Below are 17,348 nucleotides of genomic sequence, written 5' to 3' on the forward strand. Positions count from 1 at the left end.
CAACATTTTGGTTTTTTGACTGCCAGTCACTCCAATGCAGTCCACTCCAAGGTCAAACCAACCTTCAGCACTACCACTCAGTCCTGCCAGCGCTACACGCACGTGCAGCCTTGTTCATTCTTTGCTCAAGCGAGAATGTTTCACACGGATTTGGCATTTGCCGGTTCAGCGCGTTGGGCGCTGACCATCAGTACGAAAAACTGATGTTTGGCTTTGGGGGCAGGAAAAACTACTGTTTAGCAGAGTAGGTGGATTAGCTCAAACCCTCGCCACTCCAAAGTTTCTCAGCGCCAAGAAAGAAATGGTTTTTCGGTCCAGGAGGAAAGCGTCCGATGGGGCACCGCATCCCTTTACAAAACACGGAGGATTTGGGCGAGGTTTGGCCGTTTCTGATAGTCAGCAACCCCAGTTCCACCCCCCCCCCCCCACACACACACCCCGCCGCCAAAGCAAAGCCCTGGGCTGGCCCCGAGGTGGCCGGTGCGCGGAGCCTGGGGCGGGCAGGGGGAAGCCTCGCCGGGCCCGGCCCTTCCCGGCGGCGGCGGCGGGGCGGCCCGGGGCGCTGACCCCAGCGCCGGGGAGTCTGGAGCGGAGCCGGCCCCGCCGCCTCGGGCCGCCCGCTCCGCGCCGTCAGCCCACACCTCATCAATAGGGGCTGACAGCCGGGGCCGGGGCCGCCCCCGCCGACGGCACCGCCGCCGCCGCTGCTGCTGCTGCCGCTGCTGCAGCCCCCGGCCCGGTCCGGCCCGGTGCGGAGCCCCCCGGCCGTCCCGGATCGGTGTGCCGGCAGCCCCATAGGCGCGGGGAGGGTGGTGGGGGGGAAACAGCCCCGGCAGCCCTATGGGTTGGGGGGCAGGCAGCGGTGTGGGTCAGAGCGCAGGCAACTCCGTGGGCCCAGAGGTACAGGCAGACCTGCGGGTCGGGGTGCAAGCATCCCCATGGGCCCGGGGGTGCAGGCAGCCCCGGAAGCGTGCAGTGCGGTCCGTGTGGGGGGGGTGAAGGCAGCTCTGTGGGTCAGGGGGTGCAGATAACCCCATGGGTCCGGGGGTCCAGGCAGTCCCACAAGCCCTGGGGTATAACATCCCCACAGGTCCCATCTACAGGCAGCACCACTTGTCGGGGGTACAAACAGCCCTGCGGGTCTGGGTTACAGAGTCCAGGCTACCGACAGCTCTGTGGGTCAGAGGGTTCAGATCAGGGGGTACAGACAGCACCGCTTGTCAGGGAGTGTAGGTAGCCCCGGTTACAGACAGCCCCATGGGTCAGGTCTTAACGGAGAGACCCACAAATAGATTTACACAGGGTACAGATAACACAGAACAGAGAAACAGCAACAGATATGGATGTGCAGAGAGAGAATTAATAGCCATAGGCACATCAGTAGATAGGCATGGACTCATAGGTGGATAGGTAGATACCATAGATAGACACATACAGGCATTTATGTTGGTAGACAGACATAAAGACATGCACAAATAGACACATAAATAATTAGAAAGATACATAGATAGATAAACAGATGGATAAATACAAATATCGACTAAAGTTTCGCACTGCAAGGGCTCTAGCCCACACATTCCCAAGCAGCTCAGCCTTTTACCTGGAGCTACAAGGCTATTTTAGTCCCTCCAACATAGGAAGTGGCTTTTTATTATCATTGTTATTATTATTATTCACCTATAAATCTCACCACCCTCAGACACCAATAGCTGTACTCCAGGCCTGAACTGTGAACCGATTTCTAAAAGCCAAGAAACCAATTTCTCCAGTTTGCTTAATAGTTTATTATATATGTATTTTACATACATTATTTTATTATTATTTGAAATCACCTCATAGTAAGAGTGGGCAATGCCATTCTGTGGGCTCCAGCTGGTACCCCACAGTGGCTCGGCGCCGGCGTGGGGACCCCAGCTAGGACACCAGTGGGCAGCCCCACGCAAAACACGAGGCTGCCCACGGGGTACGTGCCGCCGCGGGGGCTCCCTCCCCCCGACCGTGACGTGTGCCCATTCATCCCCTGGGTGCGCGCCGCCCCGGGGGCTCCCCCCACCCCCTCACGCACCTGGTGGTGACGTGTGCCCCATTCATCCCCCCCCCGCCGCGCCGGCGGCAGCAGGGGATCCCCCACCTGGCTGTGACGTGCGCCCGCCGGTTCCCACGCACTCGGGAGCGCCATTCATAACCCGACCAGCCGCAGCGGCGGGGCCCGCCGGCGTTTGGGGCGGCGCAACCCCTCTTTCCTGGAAAGGGCCCCACTCTGCGCGGGGCTTTCGCCACTCCTCGCAGGTTGCGCAGACCTCAGAGGGCAAATACGAGAGGCTCCCGGGCCGTGAAACGCCGAGCCCAGAGACTCCAGGCTCTGTTCGCCTGATTTGGACCGCAAAACTGAACAGAAATGTCCTCTCCCTGCGCCAGCCGCAGCACAGATCCCCTGCACGGCGCTGTATGCACGCGTGCACTCATGCGAGCCGCGATCTCGGCACACGCATCCCCATGCTGCAGCCCCTGGTTCCCTCTGGGCAGGGGAACATGCGTCCACTCCAAAAGTCGCAGTTCTGAACGGATTCCTGACCCTCATTTCCCCCAAATCCCCCAGGCGCTGTCCCTCGCCACTCTTAGCCTCTCTCCCCTCCTGCTGCTCCGGAGCACGAAACGCGGCTCCACACTCACCCTCTCCTCGGCACTCACTGTTTTCTCCTCCGAGGAAGTTGTCTGTATTTATTGCCCTCGGGGAAAAGGCAATAACATAACATTGCGGGGGAGGGAGGCGAAAAAGGGTTAAAATATGCCCCTGAATCATCGCTAAATCATGATGCGCTTTGGGCACCCCTCTCCAAAGCGGTTGTACCTGGCTGGAGGAGGCGGGGGGGGGGGGGACAGGGGAGAGGGGGAACATTTTAAGAGCGCTGTCGGCGTGTAAACAGATGTGACGTTTGTTTAGGAAAGTGTCTCTGAAGGTGTGACGAGAGACTGCGATAAGTGTGCGTGCGGGGGTAACTCTTCCCGCCAAGCCAGGGCCCCATGCAGCTCTGACACCATCCTGCCCACCCCTTGGTTGCTGGGGCGGGGGGATATTTTGGGTTTTACCCCCCCCCCCCCGATTCCGCCCTTCCCTCCAACTGTAGGGTACCTGCAGTAACATATGGGCTTTACTTGGGCTGGGCTGTCCTGGCATGTGTGTGTGGGCAGGGGTGCAAGCGGGTCCCTGGGTGCAAGGGGCTGCCGGAGCGAGGACTGCAAGGCTGGGGCGGGGTGGGGGGGGTGGGGGGGAGACCAGGCTGTCTTTGCCTCTCCCGGGTCCCAAAGTCCCCCGGCGTGGGAGGGTAGGGGTCTGCCCTGGGAGTCCTCCGCGGGGGTTTGGGAAGCACACACGGGCTATGCTCCGTGGGGCTTGTGGGGGGGGGAGGGGGCTGCACCCCTCCCTTTCCATCCGCAAATCCCCCAAAAAGGCCAAGGGAAGGGGCCGGGAGGTGGGTTGGCTCGGCGCAGCCGCCCGCGCCGGGCCGTGCTCCGGAGCCGGCGGGGAGCGGTGCCTCCCCGAGACATCTCCCGGGCTGGCCGGGCGCCTCGCCCCCGCCACGGCCGCCCTCCCGGCCCGGCCCGGAGGGGTCTTGCAAAGGCTGGGGTGAAACCAAGCGATTCTATTCGTTAGAGAGGAAAAAAAAAAAAAAAAAAGTAAAAAATTCTGAGCAGCTTTCGGGCTTTCAAGCCTACCCTGGATTGCATTTGGGATCCCCTCGCTAGATCGGATGCAAGGCATCCCCTTGCAAACCTCGCGGGTGATATCCCCGTAATCCCGACCCCCTATAGATATAGGCTGCCTGCCTGAACGCCGCCGCGTTGCGGGATCGGGCAAGGGCATCGGCCCGGCGCAGCCCGGTCCCCACACGCCGCAGGGGACGGAGGCGCCTCTGCTCCGCACGGGGCTCCGCGGGAGCGGCCGTCCGCGCCGGCGAGCCGCGCTCGGGGCGCGCACCCGCACCCCTTCCCGGGCTGCAGGCAACGCGCCTCATGAAGTCGTACCAAAACACCCGTGCACGCTTGGCAGCACAGCAGCTGTACTCATCCCTTTTGCTCTGCTAAAGTGATACTTTCCTGCCGCTTTTCTTTTTTTTTTTTTTGGACCGGTTATTTTTTTCATGATTTTTTTTTTAAATCCAATTCTCAGCGCGGTCCCGCGGAGAAACATGTAAATACACTTCTTTCTCTCTCCTTCTCTCCACCCCCAATTGCTAAAGTTTTTTTTTTTCGTTATTCACTGTCACTCACGGATGCATCAATCTACATTTACAGCTCTAACTCTAAATCTATTGAACAATTAATTTCGATGCAAGAAAAAAACGGCATCGTGTCGATTTATTTCCTTCCTCGGGGCGCAGGGGGGACTGGGAAGGAGAGTGGAAAGGACAAGATTTGTTTTGCAATGTTATATTTAACTTAATTTCGTTAGCCGGCTTGGTTTTCAGGAAAGTACATTTTGTAATCACAGGAAAGGGATTCTCCGAGCGGAGAGCAGTGATTTTTTTTCTGTTGTCGCCCCGCTGAACTCTCCTATATCCCATTCTCTGCTTTTTTGCACGTTTAGGAAATAAGGAGAAAAGCTGTCCCAGATGCATCAGTTCCCTCCTGTCTGTTAATTTGCGCGATTCGCACCACCGAGGGGTTCATCTCCTGGCTCCACGGCGGTGCTTTGCATCCGGGACTAATATTTCTCTGCCGAAAGTGGCTAGATCCAGCCACACACGCGCAAAACCTGTCACAGGAATTTCGCGATTATTCCTGAAATCCTCCCGGCCGTGCAGCTGACACATCGGGGATTCCTGGAAAAGGCTGTGCGATAAAGCGAAGGCAGGCAGGTCCTTGAAATGTTGTCTGCTCCTGGCAACGAAGACACAGGCTGCTTGGGCATTTTGAAATGGAATTAATTAATTTTTTTACTTTTTTTTTTTTTAAAAAAAAAAAGCGCTGGTTTTCTGTAGAATTTCAAGGAGCTTCAGAAAATCCGGTCATACTTCTTTGGTAGAGAAAAGAACGGCCAGAGATTTTGAAACGGATAGAGAGAAATATGTTTTGTCCCTTGGAAATGCGGCACTTCTGGATACACAGCTGCTTGAACAAAGATAACGATATATTGAATTCTCTCTTCCTTCTCTGTATGTCGATAGCCCTGTATTAATAGGCATATTTATAACACACAAACAGTGATATAAATTACACTGTGCATTTATATAGGGGCGCACATATATGCATATATGTATATACCTAGTGCATGTGCCTGAGTGTCTAACATGCATCATGTTCCATCTATATACAATATTTGTATTTGTATAACCACATACTTACTTGCCACGTTGATCTATTCAAATTATATATACCGTGTGCTTAAAATATAAATAGCTATAACGCACATAGTGTTGCCGTTGCTTATATTTATACCTGTGCTATATTTATGCGCCCGTATTTATAGATCCGTACAATATTTATATCCGCGCCCACGACTATATAGATGACTACATTTGTGTATTTGTCCGGATGTATTTCTAGCCGCGTTTTTAGCGTCTACGAGTGCCGGCAAGCATCCCCGGCGGGCAGGATCCCCCTCGCTGGTGTTTCCCGTCTGTAAACTCCCTGCCCATTCCCATGTGCTCCAGAAATACTGGATAAAAAGGGGAAAAGGCTGCGGGCGGCTCGGGGGACGAGGACGGGGCAAGCCCGTGTCCTGCGGGGAGCGGTTCCCACGGTGCCGGTGCAGCGCCGAGCGCTCGCTTCGCCTTCCAGCCCCGTTTCGATCAATCCCTTTCCCCCCTCCCCCCCCCCCCCCCGCTCCCTAAAGTCCGTCGGTTATTTTAGATGGAGCGAAAAAACCCTTCAGCCCGAGATTTCTAATTCCCCCGAAGATTTTTTTTCTTTCGGAGCCACAAAGCGGCCGCTGCCAACACTCCTGCCTCCCCCCCGCCCCCCCCAGTTAGGTCGGACCGCCAAATCTCTGGGCACTGCGGAGCACCCGGGAGGAGCCCAGAGGTGCCCATCAGCCCCGAGCGGGCAAACGCCTGGATGTGCCAAAACCCATGGAGAAGGGGAGGTTAACGTTATTAACGTTATTAACGTTATTAACCAGCATTATTCCGGGGCCGGGGGGCGGGTGCAGGACTGGCTCCGGTTGTGGGAACCCCCCCTGGCTTCGCAGACCCTCAGAGAAGGAGAGGTCGTGGCCACCCCAGGGTGAGATGTGCTCCCCGGGATGGGGGAAAAAGGGCGTTGTGGGGGGCAGAGCCGCCCTGGGGAGGAGGCATGGCAGCCCCACCTGGGATGCATCCTTGGGGGCAGACCCCACCAAGGGGCTGGCAGAGACCCCCCCCCCATAGCAGTGGGGTGCGGGTCCCTGCGAAGGCCTGGGCAGGGGCTGTCCCCATGTTACTCCATTAACCTTCAGACCTGATGGTCTTCTGCACCGCTGGGTTGGGGGGCAAAGCATGGGTGCCCAGCACGGGTGCCTTTGCGGGGGGGGGGGGGGAGAGGCAGCACCCCTAGAAAGGGTGGATGGAGAAAGAGGGGGGGGTGGCTGGGACCTGGCCACTCTGATTTTGTGCAGGAGCTTAGAGAAATCGCCCTGTGCCCCCAGTCTCCCTAGGGAAGGGGGCTGCCTCCAAAAGGCTGGGTGCCCCCCTGCTGAAAATGCTATGGTTTTTTTTTTTTGCAAGCTGGCCTCCCCCCAACAGGCACGGGTGTCCCTTCAGGTGTGCGAGGACGTGCAGAGCAGGGCTGCCCAGCTGGACTTTGCCTGCGGTGCGGGGCCGGCCGCGTGTGCATGCTCGGGGTGGTGGTTTAATTTTATTATTTCATTTATTTATTTATTTATTTCGCACGGCAATGAAACCTGGCGCCTGGCTGATGGTGCAACAGATACCAGCTCCCCCCCCCCCACCCCCACCCCGCACCGCCTTTTCCTCCCATCGCCGCCCACTTCCACGTGACGTGGGCAAACCAGTCAGCGAGTGGGACTGGGGAATCTGGCTGCACTGGGGAGTTGGGGGGGGGGGGCAGGCAGAGCCCCATTGACCAGCCCCATTGCTCCCTGTGCTTCCCCCCCCACACCCCATGGAGGAGGAGGGAGCCAGGGGGCTCAGACCCAGCAGCCCTCTGCCTTCCCCATGGAGCAGGGGCTGCGCTGCCCCACGGCCTTGGCCCCTGCCGCCCCTTGCCCCCCAGCACCGAAGGTGGGTAGCGCTTCTCTGTCGCCTGCACGCTCTTCTCCTGCTCGCCGCCGAGCCCCTTCCTACGGGCCTCCCCGAAAGCTTCCTCCTATTGTTTCCCCGGGCTTGAAAACTGCCTCGATTTTGCTTTATAGACAAATTAGTACTATTATTACTATTATTATTATTATTATTATTACTATTACTATTATTATTATTATGTTTAAGGTGCTCACCAACAGGAGGAAAATTCACTCCGTCTCTCTTTCTGCCCGTGCATTCTGCTCCTCTTTGGAGAGTCCCGTGGAAATGATCCATCCTAGGTTGGCAACCCGCACGCAGAGACACCTACACACGCGCGCACGGCACGCACACACGCGCCCGCTGCTCCTCCGTCCCCTGGGCTTCGTAGGCAGCAGAGCTCCCCTAAACGCCCTTTCTTCCCGGCTCGCTTCCATCCTTACCCGTTCCCAAAGCGCCACGGGACTCTGCCTCCGGCTTCTCCCCCTTCCCTCAGCCGCCTGCCGGTCTCCCGCTGTCCTCCCGGGTATCAGTCCTTATCTCCTGGTTATCTCTTCTGCTGCTAAATTCAGCCCGGTGGAGGGGGTTCAGCCTGGGGAATCTGCTAGTCAAATCTAAATCAGTTCCAAGAGTTATTTCTCTGGCCGTAATTCCCCCTGTCCAGGCCCACCCGAGCGTGAGACCCAAGGATCTGCGCCCAAAGCAGAGGCTCAGATCGTCTAATTCCTCCCTGGGCACTTGGCGCTCTTTGTGAAGGGTATTTCCCTCCCAGCTCCCTCAACAAGCGTTTTCCGGGGTCTCACCTTCACCCGCCGCATGAAGGCAACGCCAGGCCCCTGCCCGCATCCTGCGGCCTGCAAAACGCCTTAAAACCAATCCCTCCACCCCGAGCCAAGGTCTGCATCGGGCACCGCCAAGGGAGCCCAAATCAGAAACCAGCCGGCACAAGGAAAACAACCTCAGACACCCAACATGCCCGCTCCGTCTGGCAGCTCTAGGAAACGCTGCCCTGGCCCTGAGCCCCTGCCGGGCCCACGCTGAGCCCCTTCCTTGCAAACTCAGCGTTTCTAAGTTTATTACTTGCGCCATGACACTGGGGCTACTAAAAACACCCAGGGAAAGTAGTTGAGGGAACGTTTCCGCGGGGCTGGGTGGGCACCGCTTTCCCTCGGCACGGGCCCACTCCTGACACGCTCGTCCCCTCTCGAGCGGGGCAGGGGCGACGGCGTTGGGGCCGGGGGGGGCTCGTGGTTAGTGCCTCGTCCCCCTTCCAACCCACGCGTGTCCGTGACACCACGTGGGAACAGCTTAGTGGGGGGAACGGAGGGGACACGCGTGTGAAAGGGCACCCGGCAGGGGTGCGGACACGCGTGGGGGGCGTGTGCGGGGCCGGGCCAGCCCAGGTGCTAAGCTAGCCCGGTCGACACCCCCCCCCACCTCCACCCCGCGGCCTTCCTCCTCCTCCTCCCTATTGTATGCCTAATTTAATCCCCCCCCCCCACCTCGCTTTCCTCCGCAGCTTCAGACTCCGGGTCGCCTCCGATCAGCCCTGATGGCAGCCCACATCAAAAGCCGGCCTCGGCTCCATTAGCAACTTAAAGGACCGGTCGTACCTGCGGGACAAAGGTTTTGCTCCAGGGCCCGAGGCGAGCAGAGCCTCGCCGGTCTCTCACCTTCCCGGGCTCCCCCCACCCACCCTCTCCCCCCCTCCCCGCCCCACCAGCCCTGCTCTAACCTCCTTATCTCCTCCGCCCCGAGGTGGGCTCCCAGCCCCGCGGCCGCCTCCTGCATCCCCGGCAGCATCTCCCGTCCCCTCTGCCTGCCCGGGAGGTGTTGTTGGACGGGGAGGGGAGGAAAGGGGGGGGGGGACGGCTAGGAGGAGGGGAGGAGACTCGCCGAGGTTTTTAAGCAGCCCAGCCCCACTTGAGGGGGGGGGGGGAAATGGGGGAGCCGATGGATGGAGCCCGGTGGGAGAAGTTAATTCAAGGCGGGAGCTAAAAACTTTCTTCCGAAGGGACCACGAACTTCTTCTTGCTTTGGGGGCACCGAGAGGCCGGCCGGACCTGGTGAAGGTGGGGAAGGTGGGCGGCGGGGCGGCGGGGGGAGGTGGAGGAAAACCGCAAGCGCTGGTGGTTTGTCGGTGTTGGCTGGAAGGCAGTACCCACGCGAGACCGCTCGGCCACCGCTCGCCGCATCTCCGGCACGGGAAAGTGGAGGCCGGGTTTCCCACCCTCTGGCCAGCGCTCTGGATTGTGCCGGCGAGCCCGGCTGGGGTTTGGGGGGGCCCGTTGCGAGATGTACCAGAGTTTAGCCATGGCGGCTAACCCCGGCCCCCCGGCCTACGAGGGGGCAGGTGGCTTCATGCACAGTGCGGCCGCAGCGTCCCCCGTCTATGTGCCCACCACGAGGGTCACCTCGATGCTCCCCAGCCTGCCTTACCTCCAGAGCAGTGGCTCTTCCCAGCAAGGCAGCCCCGTCTCCAGCCACTCCATCTGGACTCAACCCGGAGCCGAAAGCGCCGCTTACAACCCCGGATCTTCTCACCCGCCTGTGTCACCTCGGTTCTCCTTCTCCACCAGCACCCCCATCCCTGCCACCTCTTCCCGGGAGGCCGCGGCGGCTTACAGCAGCTCCTTGAGCCTTTCTGCTAACGGGAGGGAGCAGTACGGCCGGGGCTTCAGCAGCTCCTACTCCAGCCCTTACCCGGCTTACATGAGCCCCGAAATGGCCACCACCTGGACTTCCTCGCCCTTCGACAGCCCCATGCTACACAACCTGCAGAACAGAGGGACGCCCGGAGCCGCCAGGCACGCCAACATCGGTGAGTGCGAGCCTCCAGGCAGGGCCGGGATTGCCGACGGAGGGTTTCACCCCAACGGCCCCCGCTAATTTTGCACCCGCACCCTTGCACGGGTAGGACCCGAGGCGCAAAGGGCAGGACGGAGAGCTGTGCTTTTGGCCAGCGCGGATTCGGTGAGAGGGGGACCGTCTCCGCCTGAGCCACCTTCCTGGCCGCAATACGCTCGGCTGCGAAATACTGGGGTGCCCACAGTGCTGTCGGTGCCCCCCTCCCGTGCACGCACGCTCTTCCCTTTCTCTGCAACACCTTGGCCGAAGAGCGGCCGTTTCGAACAAAAAGGCTGCAATTAAAAAGAGGGTAGGCCTGGGAAACTGCACGCCCAACGCCTGTGTAAGGGCCTGCTCCAGGTGGTGGGAGCCGGGCACGGAAATAACTCTGTGGGCATTTAGGGACCACGAAGGGGGTGACTGCGGTATATAGGAATTACGATGCTCCAGAGGTAGCCCCTTCCCAGAGCTGCTTGGGGTGTAAAAAGGGCTCCGTTAGGGATTGAGGGCAGAAGCGAAGTCTGGCCCGGACACCCCACATCTGCCTTTGAGTTGTTTTGTGTTACGTCCTTTTTCTTTATTTTATTTATTTATTTATTTATTTGGAAAGTTCGGTTAGGCGAGACCGGCTAGGAACAAGGGAAAGTGAAGGGCAAAGTGGCACCGAGGGGAAGAGACCGGAGAGAAGGGGAAAAAGAAACGGATCCGCATTTATCGCAGCGTCTTGCATAAGACAGCTTGGCCCGGCTTTGCCTTTCGGGGGGGGGGGGGGGGCGACTCACAGGTGGTTGAGCACGTTTGAGCGAGCCGGCCTTGAATTTCTCCCTGCCGCAAATCCCAACCCTAAACTCTCTCAGGCCGATCGAGATCTCGGAGCCGACGCGCTGATTTAATTAAGCGCTTCTGGTTCTACACCCAGAAATTGACCCAAAAGTGTTGCCTCTATATTTTGTACCACGGAGAAAGGGAGAAGCGGGGAGAACAGTGGCATTGTCAGGGAGAGAAATGTGGGGGCCACCTTCAGTTTGCGCTTTCCTAAATCATTTTTTGTTCCGCGCGCTCTTTCTATGGAAGCGTTTGCGCTTGCTTCAGAGTCGGAGTTAAAAAATAGAGAAGACAATGACTCAGATTTCTCTGCAAGTATCTTTTAAGATGCCACTTTTTAACCTGCATTTTGGAGTGTAATTTCTCCTTCTTGCCTGCACAGATTTTCTTTATCGTTATTTAAAGAAGCTACAGAAATGAAAGGTGAACGTTGGTGAAAGTCTGGCCCTCGCCGTGCCTTTTGCTTTTCTACGGGCATTAAGGTTTGCTTAAAATGGGGCACAGAGCACCTTTACGGAATAAGCTCAGGACAACCAGGCGATGTTTTTGAGAAGCGTTGCAAAAGCAGAACGTGTAGGAAAACCAGGAATTATTGAATATTATTGAGAAGGACAATTGCGTTTTCGTATTTGACTACCGCATAATCTCTTCCTTGGGAAAAAAATATAGACCTTTTCCCAGAGTCTCACATGGGCTCTTAATAATAAAAATGCTTGAAAATGAAATATCGCAAGGGAAGAACTACATCGACAGAAATACATGGCAGCTTTTAAGGCCTCGGCTATTTTACGTAGTGATTTTGGTGTCTCAAGCCCTGCGTTAAGCAGTGGTTTGTGCTGCAGGTCTCTCAATCAGATTGTGACTTTGGTGCCAAAGACCTTTTTTGTCTGGGCTCTTTTATAGCAGCAGGTAGTTTGTACGCATTGAGCCAATTCAGTAAATGTTAGCGGCTGCTTTTTTTGCTGTCAGCAGGGAGGACGGAGCCGGGACCTTTTCTAAAGCGAAGTCCCGATTCCGTTGCTGGATTCAAGGTGTTGCGTCCCGTCTCGCAGCGCCGAGGGAAGCGCAGCATAAGCGGGGGTTTTGTTTCGGTGGGTCTGCTTGAACAGACCCTGAACGTGGAAACAGCACTTGGGTTTTAAATAAAAAGTGCTCATAGTAAAACAAAAAACATTGCTCAAACAGAAAGCGGCTGAAAGCTGGAGCAATTCTGAATTCAGTGTTAAAATACTAATGGGCATTTTTTTAAAAGGCAGCTCCCCCGCTGGGTAGTTTAGGGCCCAAACCTGCCCCGTTCCCCTTTCTGCCCCCCCGAGTTTTGTCGGTGAGACTTGGCCACGGGTGTTGTGATGGAGCCGGGCTTGTTTCCAGGGGGTCTCTTTTCTAACCGGGGGGGACGCTTGGGGCATCGAGGTGCTCGGATGAAGCGCCCTGAGGGTGCCGCTTCTGAGCCCAGAGAGGGGATCCTTTGATGAGCAAGGGTGCAAACCCCGGTGGGGAGAGGCTCAGGACCACCTTAGTAGCACAGCCAGGTCCGGCTCCACGGCCGAGCAGAGCCCCGACTCCTTCCGTGGACTTTCTTTGGGATCGAAGATATTTTTATTCCCTCCACGATGAGGAATCTGCAGAAACACAGCCTCTCCTGCAAGGCTATAGTAAATCAAGGTCCTCTAGTGCTTTTGCTTCCTGGACAAACTCTTTGTAAAGAGCTAATTCTGGGGCGTCATGAGGACCGATGCAATATCCAAAATATTATTTTTTAATAATTAAGATCAAGTCTATGCAGGTGTAGCTGGATATACAAAGATACGTAGTCTGTGCAGTTGTGGACGGTGTTCATTCTCCGCTGAAAAGCTACGCCATGGGGAAAGAAGCTGAGACAATCTGTACTCAAAGATGATTAGAAAATGAGACTGAAAAAAAAATTATAAAGATCTTGCTTATCAAGCCAAATGATGGGAATTTTGGCCCGGGTTAAAAATTGCCAAATTTAGCTCTGTGGTATAAAATGCTGGGGAAGGTGGAAGCATAAATCACATGGGCCTATTTGAAAAGCTTTCCTTGGTGCGAGTTCAAAATGCCTCATTTGGGCTTTTCAAGGTACATTTGGTGAATGATTTCATACCCTGAAGGGCAGGATCAGACCCAGTGGCTGAGGCCATGAACTTGCTCTAGGCATTCGCTTAGACAGGGTTATAATGAATTCCCGACTTAATGATGCATGAAAAGAACCCGCTGTAAAGTCTCCTTCCAGGAGCCTTCCCTGCCCGCGCCAAAAGCCGTCTCCTCCGCGAGCGCCTCTTGAAACGCGTCCCAAAATCAGCGCAGACGGGACGTGCCCCTTCCCCCTTCGCCAGGCAGGAGGGAGTGTGGATTGAGGGAATCCACATTGGCTCAGGAGGGGGAATCTGCCCCAGCCCCATCCTGCCGGCAAGGGGCACCCGGTGCTTTTGGCCCGGTGCCGCTTGCTGCCTCCTGGAAAGGCTGTTTTACGTTGAGGATGGAGGGCCGGATCCTGCTTTTTCATCCTGACTCGCCGGGTTTTTACTTCTCGCTTGCCTGCTGGTGCAAACCTCGGGAAAGCAGAGCGTTTGCTGCTGCTGCGGGATCGCGCTGGGAGCGGGGGGAGCAATTTTGTCAGTCTGGTCGGGAGTCAATCAACACCCAGGTTTGTGGGCATTTCTGTTTGGTTTTTCCCTGCGAGGCTAAGTCGACGCCAGGGTCCCCGAACAGCCATGATTTGGACGCAGCAGCAGCATCTGGAAAGATCAAAGCCCTGAGCAGATATGGGGCTCGGTAGGAAAATGTCTTCTCTACTGCTGGTGGGGGAGAAAGGGGCGGCGGGGGCGGGGGGGGGGGGAGATTTTGAACCAGATCTGAAGGTTTCCCATAGGGATGCTAAGAGATTTGCCCTGTAGCATCCCCAGGCTGGCATTCCCGGTGACTCATCGGCATTTGTTACAATCCTCTGCCCTACCAACCAGCCCCATATCATTCCCCGCACACCTAAGGGCAAGGTATCTGCTCCCCGGAGCGCAGCCGCTCCGGGAGCACATGCCCTGGGGCAAACGTCCTGAAATACGTCTCTGGATAGACCAGAGCACCTCTGCTATCTCTGCTATCCGTGCGATGAGGCCAGAGGATAGATCTCTATTTCGCACGTGTGCGTAAAGGGTGAAACGCGCAGGGTATGGAGTAAGGAAAGCAGTCCCAGGATGCTCCGCTCCTGCCTCGTTTCCTGTTTGCAGAAAGAGCCGTTAAGGCAAAACGTATAGTTCATGGCCCTCGTTTTCCAAAATTAGAATCAAATGTTGCATGACTGACTCCTGTCACAGGGGCCAAGGACTGAAGTCACTGGGTCTGGTCCGTCACAGCTTTCCACAGGCCCTTCCAGACACCCATCAAGCCCCAGTTTAGAAGTGGCTGCATTTCTCACTTCGCGTCCGCCAGCGGGGAGGTTGGCCCAGGGCTTTGTTCCTCTGCGGGTTTAAAACTGCCTTCTGCTTTCCACCTAATTTAATTGTCACCAGTTAGTCTCATCCTGCCCCTCTCCCCCGTCAGCTCCCATCCCTCTGGACGGCTCCCGAGGGCGAAGCAGCTGGATTTGAGGGGCCTGATCCTAGCCCCGGTGCGTTTTGGGGGACAAAACGCATAGAATCAGGGCATGGGGATGCAAAACCTAGCTCAAACACGCAGCTGCTTTTTGCCCCAGAAAAACCCAAAGCGTGCGTTTTAAATTGTAAATTAAGCAACAGTAATAATAAAAATATGATCAAGAGCACTATGTTGCCTTTACTAATAACAATACCTTCACTGGCGACTGCACTTTATCCCCTACTACTCACCACAAGTGTGAGATATTACGTAAAACGGCTATGGGGTGGTATATAGCATATTACAAATGCTTTTTTTTTTTTTGGTAAAACAGTAATATTTAAAGCAATGGATAGTGGTAGTGAATCTAAGACCTTATTAAGCAAGGATTATTTATTTTTCTTCTCCGTACATATATGCATGTGCGTGCCTTTATTCCTATAACAATAACGACATTTTTTTTTAATTTAAGAGGGCAGCTTGTATTTTGCTCTCTCTATATTTATTCCCATCAGTTTGGGGAAAAGGGGCTAAATCCTTGGAAACAGATGAGTGTTTATCAGGCGGTGTTTACCAAAGGAAATTGGACCCGATCCTGCTGTCTCTGTGCTCTTCTGATGATGGAGAAATCTTGGCTCAGCAGACAGAGAGGTGCTTCTCAAGCCAGTTATCCCGAAGGCAGTGGGCTATTTTGAACAGGCAAATTATCTGACTCTCGATGGCTGTAAAATTAAGGATACTTTAAGAAGGATGTATTAAAAAAAAATCAAATAAAACCCCAAATCAGGTGAAAATATAGCAGAGGTGAAGTAAGACTAGCAAGCTTTTGTGCCTGGTGTTGGCAGCCTGGTGCCGCAGGGGAGATGTGTGCAGCAGCTGCTCAAACTAAGGGAAAAAAACATGCAATATTAAGGAAAATCCAATTTAAAAAAATCCTTGAAAACTCCAGTGCAGGCAGTGCAATCTGCTAATGTGCCGTCCCGAAACCTGCAGAGACCTTGCTTCTCAGCGATACAGGGCTCTGGACTGAAATTTTTGCTCCTCGAAACCGGCAGAGTTCCCTACCGGAGCTTTGCCCATGTAGGAGGAAGGGGTGAAAATGATCGTTTTTTTCTTGGGCTGTTGTAGGTTTTGTCCCCAAATTTCCTGCTTTGCCTACCAGTCTGCTACATCCTTCCCTCCCTATAATTTCCTTATTAAAAAGAGGATGGAGAAATGCGGCAGTCAGGACCCTCTCCCCGCTTTGAAACAGTCCCTTTGGGCACTGGGGAGAGGAAGGTGAAAGCGACCGAAGGTTTTGTGTGGAACACGGCTTTTGCGACCCTTTTATAAAAAATTCACAGGAAGTGTCTGCCTTCCTTTTTGGGGTCACTGGTACCTATGAAACCGGCTGATGACATGTGTCCGGAGCCCAGATCATGGGCTTAAATCGGCCAGTTTTGCCCACGTTCGGAGGGCAGATGCAGAAATGCCGATTTCTGCTGGGACGGTCGCGTCGGCCAGGATTGCAGCGACGCGTGATCCCCAACCAACTCAACCGCGCTGACAAAATCCCTCAGTTATAATGACAAGGCGGAACTGTTACTGGCACGACTTATTTTTGGGGGGAGATGTTTCATTTTGCCTGTAGAACTGAAGAAAGGGAGATTTGCTGTTTGGATATGCCAGATTCACCATCTCCTCCAAAATATTCATCTTGTAGATGGATCTTTAATTCACGTTGCCTTCTGACTGTCTAGCAGGAAGGTGTAAATATGCCTTTGTGTGTAATCGTGAAATACTTAAATAAGGAGGAAAATTTGGGAGAGCTTGTTCTTAAATCCAAAAATAAAACAAATTATGAAAGCAAATTTTGTCATAAGGTTGAGTGGAGGTCTTCTTACTTTGGGGATGAAAAAACCTTTTGAGACAAAGTTACCTTACAACTATATATTAATCATCCAGATGGCAAAATACTAAAATTGCTCTAACGTTAACGAGTCTTTCCCAGATGACCGGTCACGGTGGCTGGTCCTAGCTGTAAATACATCTGTAATGACAAATTAAAAACAATTATCTGCCATTCCAGAGCAGTGAGGTCTTTATAGTTGGGTGCTTGTATGTGCGTCACAGCAGTTGAAAAAAATTCCATCATCATTGCTTTCACAGTGATCGGTATAATTGTTATTAAAAATCTCTTTTGAAACTCCTGAATTTCTGCTATTAGCAATTGCTGTAATTGCCCTGATAGTAAGACTTGGCTTTTCTTTGCAGCGGGACAGTATTTCGGGAGGTCAGTTGTTGCTTGGAAAATCGGGGCTACGCGTAGTGTTCTTTGGAAAATCGAGTGTGCATTAGAGGTCCTTGCAGCACAGTCGAATTCACAATATTTCCCTTGTTATTTCACTTTTTTAAAACACTCAGTGCACTTGGTTATGATTTTTCTTTAAATATGATAAGATGGAGCTGGATTTTCTCATCCAGAAAACACAGGCAGCTGGACCCTCGGTAGAGCCAGCCGGCTACACTAGGAAAGAAGATCTGGGCAGAGATTTTCAAAGTTGGACGTAGATCTGACCCCGTCATCAGCTTTGAAATGTTTCAGCTTTCTGGTTTTAACAAGGCCTGGATTCTAAAGCCAAGTTCAGATAGTGTCAAATAGCAGTAAAAATATATTTTTTTTCCAAAGGTGCCCAGTGATTTTTTTTTTTCCAGTTATTTGCCTGCACAGAGACATTTTTGGTTAATTCACTTTGGCCAGTCTGTGCACCTAAAGCTCCTGTAGGATTCACCTTCTGTCTGAGGGACCAAGGTTGTGTCCTTCTCATATCTCTCTCCTACTGAAATAACCTTTAGTGGATACACATGAAAAATTGCGTTTTGGAT

General features: G+C 54.4%; 1 protein-coding gene and 1 long non-coding RNA gene across 18 annotated transcripts in view; one reads left to right on the top strand and one right to left on the bottom strand.

Moving 5' to 3' along the window:
• Positions 1-4,415: 4,415 nt before the first annotated feature.
• On the bottom strand, positions 4,416-9,053 carry LOC104138992 (uncharacterized). Of its 2 annotated transcripts, XR_011139958.1 has the most exons (4): positions 8,953-9,053; positions 8,720-8,830; positions 7,433-7,831; positions 4,416-5,170 (listed from the first exon to the last, which is right to left on the bottom strand). It is a non-coding gene; the product is annotated as an uncharacterized lncRNA (long non-coding RNA). The 2 variants fall into 2 exon arrangements; XR_011139959.1 differs by lacking the exon at positions 8,720-8,830 and having other exon boundaries at positions 8,953-9,034.
• The window catches only part of GATA4 (GATA binding protein 4), a 34,918-nt gene continuing 24,576 nt past the window's right edge, over positions 7,007-17,348 (top strand). For 2 of the 16 annotated variants that reach the window (XM_068936902.1, XM_068936904.1), the window contains exons 1-4: positions 7,033-7,220; positions 7,425-7,519; positions 8,737-8,843; positions 9,571-10,038. In XM_068936902.1, coding sequence (XP_068793003.1) covers positions 9,579-10,038 — 460 coding nt within the window. In that variant the 5' untranslated portion in view covers positions 7,033-7,220; positions 7,425-7,519; positions 8,737-8,843; positions 9,571-9,578. Of the gene's footprint in view, positions 7,221-7,424; positions 7,520-8,736; positions 8,844-8,958; positions 10,039-17,348 lie in introns of those variants that run through there. The other 14 variants (XM_068936909.1, XM_068936916.1, XM_068936907.1 and 11 more) reach the window with 13 other exon arrangements.

The sequence above is a fragment of the Struthio camelus genome, chromosome 3 (genome assembly GCF_040807025.1).
Source record: "Struthio camelus isolate bStrCam1 chromosome 3, bStrCam1.hap1, whole genome shotgun sequence".
Lineage (NCBI taxonomy): Eukaryota > Metazoa > Chordata > Aves > Struthioniformes > Struthionidae > Struthio > Struthio camelus.